At 40.2% G+C, this 15,926-nt stretch overlaps 1 protein-coding gene across 9 annotated transcripts in view; it reads right to left on the bottom strand.

Annotated features, from left to right (window-relative positions):
• The window catches only part of REPS2 (RALBP1 associated Eps domain containing 2), a 221,826-nt gene that overhangs the window by 125,207 nt on the left and 80,693 nt on the right, over positions 1–15,926 (bottom strand). For 7 of the 9 annotated variants that reach the window (XR_004271124.1, XM_032285998.1, XM_032286002.1 and 4 more), the window contains exons 3-5: positions 12,354–12,502; positions 9,136–9,262; positions 4,765–4,862 (exon numbers count right to left, since the gene is read on the bottom strand). Coding sequence is in view for 8 of the 9 variants with exons in the window: in XM_032285998.1 (XP_032141889.1) it covers positions 4,765–4,862; positions 9,136–9,262; positions 12,354–12,502 (374 nt within the window). In the remaining variant the exon portion in view is untranslated. The remainder of the gene's footprint in view (positions 1–4,764; positions 4,863–9,135; positions 9,263–12,353; positions 12,503–15,926) is intronic. The other 2 variants (XM_032286000.1, XM_032286004.1) reach the window with 1 other exon arrangement.

Here is a 15,926-nt window from a genome sequence, read left to right as displayed (position 1 = left end):
ACCATCCTGGTCAACATGGTGAAACCCTGTCTCTACTAAAACTACAAAAAATTAGCTGGGCATGGTGGCACGTGTCTGTAGTCCCAGCTACTCAGGAGGCTGAGGCAGGAGAATTGCCTGAACCCAGGAGGCGGAGGTTGCAGTGAGCCAAGATCGTGCCATTGCACTCCAGCCTGGGTAACAAGAGCGAAACTCGGTCTCCCAAAAAAAAAAAAAAAAAAGCACAGACGAATTGGGACAAAGAAGAAAACAAAGATGGCAAAAGTTAGGTTGAAGAGTAAGGCTCCCATGCAGAGAACGCTGACCATCTGGGAAATGGCCATAGAGTTGACGGAGAACGGCAGTGAGCTGCTGTGGCTAAAGAGGTAGGTGAGGGCCAGACAGCAACATGGATGACATGTTAAGAGCCATGGGCAGAGAGGGATGGGCTTCAATCAAGTCAGCAGGATGATCAGATTTGTGTTTTGTGTCTTTAAGATGGTTTTCATATGAAATGAGAATAATAAATTGGAAGAATGCAAGAGTGGAAGCAAGGAAAAAGAGAGGGGCTGATATAATACAATCAGTGAACAGGAAAATGGCCTGAACAAAGAAGTAGAGAGGGATGGATAGACACTAGTTCTTTGAAAAGTGGTACAGTCAGGACTTGGAGACTGAACAGGCATAAGGAGAGAGAGAGAGAAGTCAAAGACAATGACCAGCATTCTGGCCTGTGCTGATGGGTGGGTGGAGCTAGGAGTGGAAGAGTGAAAGCTGGTTTTGTGAAAAAAAACATGTCAGTTGCAAGTGACAGTGGAACATTAGAGTGAAGATGTCTGGCAGATGGGGCAATGTGGTCATCAGCATCCACAGAGCTAAAGAGTAAGTAGAGTGAGAAGTGGGCCCAGGGGTCTCCAACATAATAAGAGGCAGGCAGAGGAAGGAAGATTGAAAAAGATGAGGAAAGAGCAGCCCCAGAAGCAGGAGGAAAACCAGGAGAGCAGGCATGATGGACATCAAATAATGAGAGCATTTCGAGAAGGTGGTCAGTTTCCACAGCTGCCAAGGAGACAAAAAAGACAAGGACTTAACATAAAGTTTTTCACGACCCTGGCAAAAACAGAGGCGGTGGAGAACAGTGGGAGTAAAGGGTGTAATTCTAAATCTTTTGCCAGCAAAATTACAAATGACTATACCATCTAGATGTTGAGGATAATTTGTGAAAAGCAAACCACAAAACAACCTCTAAACATGTGATAACAGATGAAGCAGAAAATAAGTCTTATAATTTATTTACAAAGCACTATCAACCATCCATCACCATAGGATATGCTTAGTGCCTGAAATTCTGAAGGGAAAAATATACAACACCCGAACAAAAGTGAAATCCCTAAAATAGTAAGCAAAAAGATGTATCATTCCAATGTTTAGGCACTGGATTGGCATAGGCATGTCTAAAATGCCAACACCATGCTGGGAGTCCCTAAAGGCTTCCCCTAGGACTCAGAGGACATGTCCCCTTGTAATCAGGCAGGAAGAACTTGAATACAAGGCCAGAGAACTAGCTAGAAGAGAAAGAAGGTTGCCATTGGCACATTAACATGGCAACATGAGGGGAATTAGTAACCCCGGCCTAGGCCTAGCACCATGCCCAGTAAACATTAATTCCCTATCACCAAGAACCTTCACTTCAAATCCCCTCATCTACATGACTAATCCACATTGGCAGTTTGCTTTCTGGAACATGGAGTCCAGCCAAACTAAGTTAACAGGCATAAGAAGGAAACCTAAGAACAGAAGAAAGAACAACACATCAGCCATGAAAACCACAGAAACATTAAGAGAATTGGACTATTGCTGTTAAATCCATTCAAAGTCATTTGTATTACAGAAAAGAGAAAGATCTATGTGACCTTGGTTGCCCAAGGTCACACAGAGTTTTGCTGGACTTGGGCAAGAATCTGCCTGGTTTTTTCTGCACTATACCATGAGTCCTGAAAGCCAATTGCTGCCAAATACCCGTGTCCAGTCTCAGCTCTCTCCAAAGCTCCAGACCCGTGTAACCTACCAGCTCTTCAACAACTCCTCTGGACTATCTCAAAAGCTCAGCTCCTGACATCCAACACTGAACCCATGATCTTTCCCCAGTGCCAGTGTTTCATCTAGGGCTTCCTAGCTCAACAAGTGACACCATTATCCATCTGCTTCCCGAGCCAGAGACCAGGGAGTCGTGTCCAGTGTTTGAACTCCAACCCTGCCACTTCCTAGCTGTGATCTTAGGCAAATTAAATAAGGTATCTAAACCTCAGGTTTTTTCATCTGAAAAATGGGATAACAACACTAATTACTTCATAAGATAGCTGTGGGCACTGAAAGAGATAATGTCCTTAAATTGTCAAGTTCATAGGAAATGTCTTTGCATATGCGGTTCCCTCCATCTTATCATCTGCTCCCCACTCCCACCCTGTCACCTGGATAACAGCTATGTACTCTTCTCATTCCAACTCAAATGTTGCTCTCCCTCCAGAAGCCTTCTTTGATCAGCCCCTGCCCCTCAAGGCTAGATCATACCCCATGCCCATTTTCATCCTCAAAGTACAGTGTAATTCCCACTGTTATCCCATATCATAATTATATATTTACTTTGTGGTGGTTTGGTTAATGGCCATCTCTCCAACAGCTCCATGAGGAGGTACTGTAAGCTCCATGAGGGCAGCAACTGCTAGAGTTATGCCTCATTTTTGTATTCTCAACACATTGCACTGTGTTGAGAATACAAAATAGGTGGCATTTAATAGGTGTTCACTAAATATCAGTTGAGTGAAGGGCTCAAGAAGCATATTTGTCAGCAGAGAAGGGAACTTGGGGATTAGAAGAGAAGCCACAGGATGCCAATCCAAATGAGCACCCATGACCATGCCATCCAGGGGGCTAGGTAGAAAGGGTCTGGTGAGCCCAGTCACACCGCTGTAAAGCTCAGTATGCACTGCTAGTTTGACTATCATCCTAACCATTCAGGATCTGGCCTCTGCAGACCCAGGACATACTCTGTAGGAACCTGCACAGCCACATTTTGGAGAGCTTAGGGATAAATCCCAGTCCTATTGATACCTTTTCTAACATAAACCTCACTCCACAGTGGGTGTGATTCTCATGTTTAAAGGCACATATTTTTGTACTGCAGGATCTCTAAACACAGCCAACTACTACATCTGGAGCTCAGCTGAAGAAACAATTGTCTCTTCTAACTTGGGGATAAAAATGAGCTGTACTGGCCCTGGGAGCAAATGGCATATTGGTTCTCCAATGTTGTACCAATAAGGGATTTTTTTGAGAATATTTTTTACTGCACCCAATGTTTCTTTATGCAGCAACTCTAGAACCTAGCCTTAATGTAATATGGGGCTCTAATGTGGTGCAAAGTAATGAAAACAGCAGGTTTTGACACTGGACAGGCCTAGACTCAAATTCTCCCTTTGTCACTGACTAGTTATGAGTGAAACCTTAGGCCAGCTATTTGACCTCTCTCAGCCACAGTCAACTCACTTATACTATTAGAAGCAGCAGTAATGAGATCTTATGGTTGTAGGAAGCATTAAATATAAATAAATAGACTGTGGCTAAATTAATATCTTTAAGAAATTATTTGTACACAGAGTACCACCTTAGAAGATCAAGTTCTACACCACGTCTACAACAGTGCCCCATCCCCAGAAGGTATTTCATGAACACCAGGATCTTAAGACTTTGTTTATTCCATTCTAAACTAGCAGCCCACTTCTTCATGGGCATGTCTGACACCACCCTTGTGAGTAGAAGTGCCTGTGCAAAAATGTTCCTTCTGCCCAAGTTAGACAATTGAAATGTTATACAAACTGCCCCACTTCCTCTTGTCTTTAGTGTCAAATAGTGAATGCGAGTGCGTGCGCGCGCACACACTCACATACACACACACATCCTTCTTTGAGAATATAACTTCCCCAGCACAGGACCCAGGGACACTACACAAGGCAACAGCTGCAGACAGAGGACAAAGTAAGAGCTCTTTATCCAAAGGAAAACACTGGAGAAAGGGAAGCTGAAATTCTCTAAGCTGTGGTATAGCCAGAACAAACTGAGCTATCATCTGTGCTTTCGCCATAATATTTCTTTGGTATTTATTACAAAAGGAAACAGTAGCTTATATAATAACTGTTATATAATAACTTATATATTATATATATATATATTATATATATAATTATTATATATTATATATATAATATATAATTATTATATATTTTATATATATATATATAATAACCACTTATATAATAACTGTTCTCCAAACAGTATTGGTCTAGGCACTGAAAGAGAATACAGAACTACCTCTGCCTTCCAAAAGTTTACCATGTAATTAGAGAAACAAAACAAATGGAAAACAGTTAACTATGCATTAAATGAGTAATAATAAAGAATAAGGCAGAGACAAGACAGGCTGCTTTAGAAAAAGTGAAGCTCTCCTGAAGCTGGTGGCTAATGATTTGATAAGTAAAGGTAGAGGGATATACTAAAGACCAAGAAGCAGCCTAGTTTATTCTAGAGGCACTGAGAAGGGGTAGAAACATGCACAGTCGAAAATATTTAGGAATTTATACAAGCAACAAACAAGACATGCAATTTGCATGAGGGAGCAGTTTTAGATCTTCCTTGCAAGGAAAACGAGGGGCCATCAAAAAGCCATGTCCCCAAAGTCCAAAGCTTGCCTCCACTGTCCCAATGGCATAACCCTACATCATCACTTACCCGGATAAGGGAAGTCTGATGCCGAAGGGGCTTGGTTCCTGGGCCCCCTGATGAGGATCCCTCGGGCTGGACGAGAGGCTGCCTAGCTTCATAAGGAGCTGAAACAGCAGAAAGGAAAGTTAGCATGGTATGCAAAGATTCCATCCAAAAATGATGACTTCACATTCAAACTGATACAGCCTCTGCTTTTCAAGAAAGAATTGGCAACAGAATCATAAGTATATACTCATAGGGCCACCTAGGACTGACAACCCCTGATTCTCTATGGCACAATTTCACTAAACATTCAACCAATGCATGATAGGCAGAAAAATATTTACACTGAGTTAAGATTAGGAATAAATTGTGAAGGTGGAACAGTGAGAACTTCAATTGGGATAGAAAGCAACAATTGCTAGAAAAGTGTCATAAGTGTTCAAATTCCAAATATGAGGTAAATTCTATATATACCCCCTATGTAAATGTCTTCCATTGATCATCTACTTCCCCAAGAAGAAAACTATGCATTTTGAACACTAAAAACCAACATTATTTTTGAAAAATAAATCAGAATGTAAAATCATACAGAGAAAAATACAAAAGTGAATATATTTTATATTTATTATTCTACTATTCACTAATCAAACTTTTAAAAAACAATTTTGCTGCCTTTAAAAAAATGTTTTAAACCACAAAAATTAATGTATGTTTTCACTATTTTTATTTCCAGAAGACTTAATAATGATCTTGCCAATATGGCAGTTAAACATAACTAGGTAGTATGCAGCTCCAACAGAAAGCAGAAATTATTACCCAAGTTGAAATTGTTTCTCATCTCTATAGGTTAATAGTTCAAGTTTTTAAAATATATAAATAAGTAAAATTTTTTCTTTCTGTAGCTTACTTACAAATAAAATCAGGTAGAGAGCAGAGCAGCCTGCTATGACCTAATGTTTAGCATAGTTTGCTCTTTTTAAAATAAAGAAGGTACAACAATAGCACATCGAGAATGATAAATCACTCTTGGGCACATATCTGCTTTTTATATTTCTTCCTAGTAACTGGAACACAACGTTATGATACATTAACACACATTAAAATAGCAAAACAATTGCCTGGCAACCCACTAAGTGGATTTTCAGAAATTGCTAAGAATAAATACAAATATAAAAACTGCAAAACAAACATACATAGCACATAATCCAAATCTTAAAATGTAAGTCTCAGCTTGTAGGCAGCCATTGTCTTCTGAGAAATAGGATTTAAAAAATCATTCCATGCTGATGAAACACTGAATTAAACCGTTAACACCAATTGCGCTCTGCCAAAAGGCTTGAAATAAAGTAGACTGTAGCATGGTTGGGGTGCCAGTGGTCATGAGCTTTCCCTAGGAAGCAAATCTCATGTGCCTCTGCTTCCCATAAAAGCTTCTACTTCTACTTCCAGGGGAGACACATGGGGGAACAGGCCACCATCTGGCTTTTGACTTCTATCTCTCACCTACAAGGGCCTTCCCTTGGAAGAGACAAACCTATCTCATCAGTAAGGCTCAGACAAAGACTCAGCTGCATGGGGGACCATTTTTAGAGAGGCAGATTCTCTCTTCCTACTTGTGTGGGAAACCTGGGATGGCCAAGCCTGCCTGTGACTGGAAAGGTGAGTGTCTAAAGCCCATCTGGTCACAAATCTAAGACATGTGCTCTCATCAGCTATATCAACAATAAAGCTGATATTCAGGCTGTCATCAGTCTGACTTCTGGCTCCTTCCTCAATTGGATCTGAATTCAGGAAGTTAAAAGTAGCTATTACTCAACTGTCTTCCCAAATCAACCTCAAACATGCAATACAATGCAAAACAAATAATTCTTTAATCCCCTTACAAGAGGTTTAATAAGAACTGGAAGTACCACCTTTCTCCAAGGGGAGGTGTACCCCCCCAAAAAAAAAAAAAAAACCTAAAGATTTCATCATTCTAAAGTTCACTGTGAAACCAGAACTCTTCGGCAGTTTCATATACAACTACCCTAAAACTGAGAGACTCTATTCCTAGGAGCCAGGGAAATGACAGCATATTTTACAAAAGAACTTGTACACGAATGTTCATAGTATCCTTATTCATAACAGCCAAACACTGGAAACAACTCAAATGAATATATTGTCGAATTGTGGTGCATTCACACAATAGATTCCACTACTAAATAATAAAAAGGAATGAACTACTGATACAATAATATGGATAAATTTCAACCATTATGCTGAAGGAAAGATGGCAAACACATATGAGTACAGTCAGTCATTCCATGTGTTTTCATTTGTATGAAGTTCTAGAAGAAGCAAAACTAATGATGGTGATGAAAATCAGAACAGTGCTTACATTAGGGGGCAGGGAGTGACCGGAGAGGGTATCTCTGGCATAATGGATACGTTCAATTATTGATCAAAGTGGTAGCTACACAGTCCTATCCGTTTGCTAAAACGCAAATTGAAAATCTAAAACATGTGCATGGCCGGGCATTGTGGCTCACATCTGTTCTCCCAGTACTGTGGGAGAACAAAGCAAGCGGATCGCTTGAGTCCAGAGGTTCAAGACCAGCCTGGGCAATATGGCAAAATCCCATCTCTACCAAAAGATACAAAAAAATTAACCCAGTGTGGTGGCACATGTCTGTAATCCCAGCAACTCAGTAGGCTGAGGTGGGAGGATCACCTAAACCTAGGAGATCAAGGCTACAGTGAGCCATGATCACCCCACTGCACTCCAGCCTGAGAAAGTGAGACCCTGTCTCAAAAATAAATAAATTAAACGTGTACATTTTATCATATGCATATTTTACCTCACTTTTTAAAAAATGTGAAAAGAAATGAAGGCATAAACAGCTTTGGCACAGGCTGCTGAGAGTCAAGAAACATGGAGAGAAGCAGGCTGCTTCGTTACCACTGGGGGAATGGAAGCCCAATTTGCATGGAATGAGGAGAGAATAGGGCATGAAGTAGGTGAAACAGAAAAGCTTTCTAAGGAATACCAAAGGTAGAACTTGCTGACAGGCTGACTCAGTAAACAAAAACAGTTTGACCTGTGAATTAAAAACCAACTTCCAAACCCAAGTAAGATTAGAAATAGAAAAAAAAAAGCCACTCCTGAAAATATGGAAATCAGACAGGGGAAACTATAAAAGGAAAATGAAAAATTCTCAGCCCCATTAAGTTTCTGACCCCACTGAGACATTCAGGTTACAAGGACAGTGATTTGTTGTTGTTGTTGTTACTATCCATTAGCAACATCATCTTGCACGTGCATAGGACTTAATTTCCAAACAGATTTTATACTCACGTTCTAACTTAATCCTCTAACACCCCTCTAGGATACTGTTACTCCATTTTAAGAGAGAAAAGGTAATCATGGTTCAAAGATGTTCAATGGCCTGCCCAAAGTACAACAGCTAGTCACAGAAACCCATACCTTCTGCTTACAATCAAAAGCTATTGCCATTATGCCATGCCTGCTTCTCTGCAAGATTACAGCCTCTCTTCATTCAGCCTAGCACGCAGTTTTATTTCTGTGTCCCTCTAAAAGTCACCACTATTTTTAATGCAGTAAAAACCTGCAGAAACTGGGTCATTTGGGGCCACAGCCCACAAAATAAAACAGGAGAGTTGCAGATATCCAATTCTAGAATACCTTTAATTGGTCATATCTTAATCTAGGAGTCTGAACCCCAGGAGGACAAGATGCTGCAGTGAATTTCCAGTGCTTTAGGCACTGCAGCCTGAGCAGCCAACTCTGCAAGTCATCCTCAGAACTAACGTATTTTACCACCTAACGAGGCCAGCAGAGCATAAATATGAGCAAGAAGACAACCCCACAACTGTGCATGCAACATACTCCTCAGCAAAATGTTACCCTAGCATTTCCTTTAGCCTTATTCCAAAGCATAAAACCTAAATATTTTCATTTATGTGCTCGGTCTTCAAAGATCAACTCTTTTGCTTTTTTGGTTATATTTCTTAAGAAATTTCATTAAAGCAGTTACTATATAAATATGTTTGGTGTGTTTGCAGAAAGAAATAACAATTCCAAAAAAATACACACCCTTAACATGGTATGTTCTGTTCAATAAAATCCATTTATGAAAGATTAAATCATCTAGTTGTTAAAAAGTCTAAAGATGAACTAGTTTCTAGGACAGGAAACAAAACATTACTCAGATATGTTTAAATCCATTTAAAAAAAAAAAAAACCTTGCTTGAGAATATAAAATTAAATTGAGCCATGTTTCCAAAGACAGGGGTAATTAAATCAGGAAATTAAACAACTTGAAGCATTGCTGCCTGGTAAATTAAGGAGTCGCTAAGACACTGCCTGGGACAGCTGGCCCCCAGGTCGCCCCTTACCTGGATGCATCTGTTCTGCGCTGCTCCGCAGTTTGCTGTAGCCATGGCTCAAGGGCACCCTCTGGTAATGAGGCGGGGAAGAAGGAGGGGAGGCGAGGGGTGACATCGTGGGAGACTGTGTTTCCTGCTTCAAAGAACCAGATCAGAGTTCAGAGGCGATCACTCAAGCCTGGCGTTCTCAGCCGCAGTCAGGAAGCATAACGCAGCTCTACTGCTGGTGACCCAGCTGATTTAACAAATGGGGGGAAATGTTTCTCAAAAAATGCAGCATAGTTAAACAGCAGTGTCTGAGGATTCAAAAAGTCTCCCAGAGAATAAAATGTTATCAGTGCTGAGTTACCTAAATTACTAAAACCAGCCTGAAACATTTTTGGTTATTCCAGTATTTTCCTTTGGAAAATGAAAGACACTGATCACATGAAATAAGATTCATACCCCCTCCCAACTGTGATCTCTCTGTGGATAGATTTCATTTTCTTTCATTAATAAATTTATTTCCTGGATTTATACTTATCAAGTCTACCAGCAAATGTGAATATTAAAATATAGTTTTAAGTGCTTAATATTCTTGGAGCTTACTACGTTGAAGTAAAATGCTAGCTTTTTTTTGACAATGAGAGATTGCAAAACAATTCATTATAGGTAAACCATTCCAACCAGCTTACTCCCAAATACTAAGGTGAAATCTTAACAAGCTACAATATGAATCTCAATTCAAATATGAACCTGATGTAGAACCGTAGGCAAAGTAAGCAACCTTATCTGCTGCTGTGTTTCCTCTTTAAAAAAAAAAAAAAAAAAAAAAAAAACTTTACTAGTAGACTGGTAAATTTGAAGTACCCAAGTAACAAGAAAACAGTGGGGTTTTTTTGGGTTTTTGTTTTTTGGATTTTTTTTTTTTAAGACAGGGTCTCACTCTGCTACCCAGCCTGAGGCACAGTGGCATGATCACAGCTCACTGCAGCCTTGACTTCCTGGACGATCCGCCCACCTCAGCCTCCCTGCGCCACCATGCACAGCTAATTTTTTTTTTTTTTTTTTTTTTTTTTGGAGAAGTGAGATCTTGCTATGCTGCCCAGGTTGGTCTTGAATTCCTGGGCTCAAGTGATCCTCCTGCTTCGGCCTCCTAAAGTGCTGGGACAACAGGCATGAGCCACTGCACCTGGCCAAAACAATGTTTTTTATCAACACACAGACTATATACATATATAAGCTCCCTTAGTCTTAAAAGAAATATGATCAAATACTCTTCCCTTTTTTTTTTGCTGGGCACGGTGGCTCACGCCTGTAATCCCAGCACTTTGGGAGGCCGAGGCGGGTGGATCATGAGGTCAAGAGATCAAGATCATCCTGGCCAACATGGTGAAACCCCGTCTCTATTAAAACAAAATACAAAAATTAGCTGGGTGTGGTGGCAAGTGCCTATAGTCCCAGCTACTTGGGAGGCTGAGGCAGGAGAACCACTTGAACTCAGGAGGCGGAGGCTGCAGTGAGCTGAGATCATGCCACTGCACTCCAGCCTGGCAACAGAGTAAGAATCCATCTCAAAAAAAAAAAAAAAAAATACTCTTCTTCAAGAAAAAGAAAAATATATTTGCTCTAAAGCATGAGCTCACACCCATAGATTGGGTGGGGCACGCATAAACTCAGCCTGAAGTGAAAGGATGTATTCTCATTCACACAGCCAGGGACTGGGCCTGGAAATATCCCAGGCCATCAACCACCATGGGACAGTGGACCCTCATTCCTCTCCAAATGCTGGTGGGAAATCATGCCAAAGAATATTGACTGAAAATTCCTACACCTCCTCCTTTTTAAATATATCCCTGAAGAACCAGTTTAAAATGTGTCAGAATTATGAAAAGTGACAGTATATGGAATTGTTTAACAAGATGTGCTACACCTCCCTTAACTTAATAAAATTTCTGCAGCAACACTTCACTTATACATCACAGGGGTAAGTCATAGAAGTTAGTTTTCCAACATAATTGGTTAACATTCATTGCATTTTAAAAACATTTTCATTTGAGCTTTTTTTTTTTTTTTTTTTTCTTTTTTTTAGACACACTCTCGCTCCATGGACCAGGCTGGAGTGCAGTGATGTGATCTCAGCTCACTGCAACCTCTACCTCCCAGGTTCAAGCTACTCTCCTGCCTCAGCCTCCCGAGTAGCTGGGACTACAGGTGCACACCACCATACCCGGCTAATTTTTGTATTTTTAGTAGAGATGGAGTTTCGCAATATTGGCCAGGCTGGTCTCTAACTCCTGACCTCTGGTAATCTGCCTGCCTTGGCCTCCCAAAGTGCTGGGATTACAGGCATGAGTCACCATGCCCAGTCTCAAGTGTTCCTATGATATAATAAATTTCTTTACCTTATAGAAGATACAATGTTGAACATAATCTGACTTCTCTGCATGATTCAGTATCTTTGTTGGAAGTATGAGCTGTACCTTGATGTCTGCGGGTATACTAATGTGTAGACTATTTATTTCTTCCTGATAGGCCCACTCTTCGAGATTTTATACTTTTGTATCCACCAATCATCATCTGACTATTGCAATTAGTGGTCTAATTTTAAAAGTCTATCCTCCCTATTCTGGTTCCAAACCTCCTAAATGGGTAATGGCAGCATTTCCAAAGGTGATATTCCAAGTATGTTCCCCAAGAAAGAATTTCCTAGTGAAAGAAGTTTAGTAAACACAGATTTCCAGGTCTCTTTACTGCAGAACTTCTCAGGCCCTTTATCGTGCTAATGTGCACTACGAATTTCCAAGATTGGGGATTTTGTCATTCCCTCAGGAAGAGGATATGAAGCAGCATTCTCCAAACACATTTATTATAATAGGAAAAACCTTTTCTACATACTTCTTTTTGGAGAAAAGAACCTACTAAAAACTCCTGGAAGTTACATTTCCAAGAATCCATTTAGAAAACCCCTGACCTAGGGAAATCAATAGATGTATGAAATCGGTAGCCTTATTTTAGACACAATTCTACTTTAAAGTAGGCTTTAAAGGGGCCTTGAGTGGCTGGTGATGATTCGTATGTGTCAGCCTCTCTTTCTTGCGAAGAGAAAACTTTACTGGCTCACTTCCAAGTCTGTAATTGGGTTCCAGATGGTAAGATTTGCTGGAAGCTGAACAGTATATACGAGGCCCTGCTACATGAGGTTTCACAGTCAGAATCAAATGAACATGTCTGATCAAACTGTTTACCTGTTTATCCTCATCGTCCATTCTTTTGAAGGAATTTTTTTCTGTGGTTAAATATGGAATCTGAACCTTAGTTCCATGCAGCTCAGCTGGGTTCCCAAATCGTATCTCACCATCATTCTTTGACATCATAAAGCGAGGCAGAGGCAATTCTTTAGGACCAGAAATCAGAGAAGCTCCAGTCAGACTTTATTTAAAAACTGCAAAAACGGGGAACTCAATGGCCAAAAGATGAATCATTTTTGAGGAAAAATTCCAGAGCACTAAATATAGATTTAGATTTAGATACAATGAGTACTCCTAGAAAAATGTCATGATTTTTTAAATGCTATGGTTTAACCAAAGTATTCTGGCTTAACATTTTTCAATGTTGCCAAATCACAGAATAAATTCAGATTTGGGACTTATCTCCCACTTCATCCTTCAGTCCAATAACCAAGAAAAAGGAGATGACATTGTATAATACAATAAGTGACAAATGGTGGCAGGTAAAATTCATATAGTGCTTAAACATGCCAGGCACCATATTAAAGATTTGCAAACATTAACTCATTTCCTCCTCACAACAACTGTGTATGATAAAACTATCATTACCCCCACCCCATTACAAAAGTGGAAACAGACATAAAGGAGCTAAGAAATGTCCCCAAGATCATACAACTCATCTGTGACAGAGTCAAGGTTTGAACACAGGCAAGCTGGTTCTTAACTAGCGCTCTACAGAAAGGTGCCTTGTTCCTAAGGCAAACTTACTGGGTAAAACAGTTTCTCATCCTATATAATTCTTTCAGAAATTTTCACATCCAATCTCTGGTTGTCTTTTCATAATGGAATAAGAAAAACAGTATCAAGTCAGAGCAATCAATCCATCATTCAGCCAGGTTCTACTGTCAAAACCATTATCCACTCATAATGTTGCAAAGAGTTGAAATGCAATGGTTTGGTATATTTATCTTTCAAAATTCTAACAAAACTATTCTGAAAGCGGAAATGATACTTTGGCACACTTCTAGTTCTCGGCACATCATGTTACACACAATCGCGTAGCACAAAACCCTACAAAAATGGGGACAATATTATGGATTATGCATAATGACTTGCATCTGTATCCATTGTTCAGGATAATATTCATCAGTGTGCCTTTGCACTTCCACTAGCTCTCTATTCCAAAAACACAGCTGCACTTTCAATGATTGATGCTGTGCTAAGGCCAGAAAATATCTTAGCAACAGCAAGCAAGTATCCTAGAGCTCCCCAGGCAAAGAAGGCCCCTGGTTCTCCAATATCCACATGATGTTTATTTTTAGTTGCTATGTCCACATTTGATTCAAAGAAGCAGGTGGCCAGGAACGGCGGCTCATGGCTGTGATCCCAGCACTTTGGGAGGTGAAGGCGGGTGGATCTCCTGAGGTGAGGAGTTCGAGACAAGCCTGGCCAACATGGTAAAACCCCATCTCTACTACAAATACCAAAAATTAGCCAGGCATGGTGATAGGCGCCTGTGGAGGCTGAAGCAGGCGAATTTCTTGAACCTGGGAGGCGGAGGTTGCACTGAGCTAAGATCACGCCACTGCACTCCAGCCTGGGCAACAACAGCAAAATTCCATCCCAGGGGAAAAAAAAAAAAAAAAGAAGCATGCAATATGACAAATCCCTGCATGATCAATCAGCCAAGGGCCCAAGAGATGTAAATAGAGTAACCAATCTTAATGTTTCCCAACCTCAGGCAGCTCTCCAGCACTCAGAGCAGGGATGGCCTTCAAAAGCAAAAAGGCAAGTGAAAAGAAACTCTAGAATCTTAGTAAGTCAAATATAAGCTAATCCTATGGTTTTGGTCTCAGGTATATGCTCCAGCTCAGTCTGCAAAAAGGATCTAAAAAGATGAAACAAGATCACATAAAATAATTTGCACCCTGATCTTCCCATAAGAGGATTACTCTACTTTGAAGTATTTATTGAGGGAGAAAAGAAAGAAATGCTCAGTATTTACTGGCATTCAACAGATAACTCCAAGGAACAATGGAATACACTCACGGAATTATGAATATCAATTATTATACTAGGACTTAAATAGGGCTCCCAGATATTATCTAGGACACTGTCACTTCACACATTCTTCCACCCTGTCTACGGAAATTCTTTAGAACTATTTGCCTAGAAAACCACCTCTCCCCTGCCCCAGACACCCACCAAACAGCAAAAGACAAAATACTGCTGAATTTCTCTCACACTTTCTTTGTTCCTGTGGTTTTAAACAACTCTCACTTAACAGAATTGCAACCATACATAATAATATTCTTATCATTGAAAACTTTCATGAAGGTGCCATTTCCCTTAGCCTGATCCAAGCTTTTAAAAAGTGAAAGGTAAAAGTAGTTTGCTGAGAATGATGGCTTCCAGGTCCAGGAGTTGGGGGGTGGGGGGGAGTGGCATGGGGAGAAATGCCAGATATAGTTGAGGGGGAGGAAGACAGCAAATCACACTGCCACGTGTATACCTATGCAACAATCTGGCATGTTCTTCACATGTACCCCAAAACCTAAAATGCAATTTAAAAAAAAATAAATTAAAAAAAAAGTAGTTTGCAAATGTTCAGTCTGAATGTTTTTTGTTTTTTGGGTTTTGTTTTTTTGAGGCAGGGTCTGACCGTCTCCCAGACTGAAGTGCAGTGGCACTAACGTGGCTCACTGCAGCCTTGAACTCCCAGACACAACTGATCCTCCTGCCACAGCCTCCTGAGTAGCTGGGACTACAGGTGCTTGCGACCATACCGGCTAATTTTTTTTTTATTTTTTATAGAGATGAGGTCTTGCTATATTCTCAGACAGGTCTCAAATTCCTGAGCTTAAACAATCCTCCCACCTTGACCTCCTAAAGTGCTGGGATTACAGGCATGAGTCACCATACTCAGCTGAATATTTTTCCTAGTCACATGTACACAAAATTTGATAGTAAAACTTCGAAAAAATTAATCAATAAAGTATCTGCCATACAATAATGCCTGTCAAGAAAAAGGTCTATTTGTAGTCATTGGTTAGAATCTTATCTCCCAAACTGAATTGAATTAATACACAGGAAACAAAGTCAGAGTTCAAACTAAACGTTCAGAGGGTCTGAGGAGACAATGAGAGTGGCCATCCAAGATGACAATTTGTTTCATAATGGTATCCTAGGTTACATTATTTGAACATAGAAATGCTTTGTATATTAAATATAAATGACTATTTTTTCCTTCCACAAAGAAAACTATGCCTGCTCCTTTTTAAACACTTGACCCTCTACAAAAAAGAAAAATCCTTTGTTTTTCCATATTTGATAGAGATACGGATATATTAGAAATACTTTAGGCTGGGAGTGGTGGCTCATGCCTGTAATCCCAGCACTTTGGGAGTCTGAGGTGGGAGAATCACTTGAGCCCGGCGGTTTGAGCTCAGTCTGAACAATACAGTAAGACCCCATCTGTACAAAAAATAATAATAAAAAAATCAGCTGGGCATGGTGGCATATGCCTGTAGTCCCAGCTACTTAGAAGGCTGAGGCAGAAGGATCGGCTGAGTCCAAGTCAAGGCTGTATCA

Source organism: Sapajus apella, unplaced genomic scaffold, assembly GCF_009761245.1.
Source record: "Sapajus apella isolate SASKATOON/1434 unplaced genomic scaffold, GSC_monkey_1.0 scaffold17, whole genome shotgun sequence".
Classification (NCBI taxonomy): Eukaryota; Metazoa; Chordata; class Mammalia; order Primates; family Cebidae; genus Sapajus; species Sapajus apella.
The sequence above is the reverse complement of the archived record's forward strand: the minus strand, read 5'-3'. Positions and strand labels throughout refer to the sequence as shown.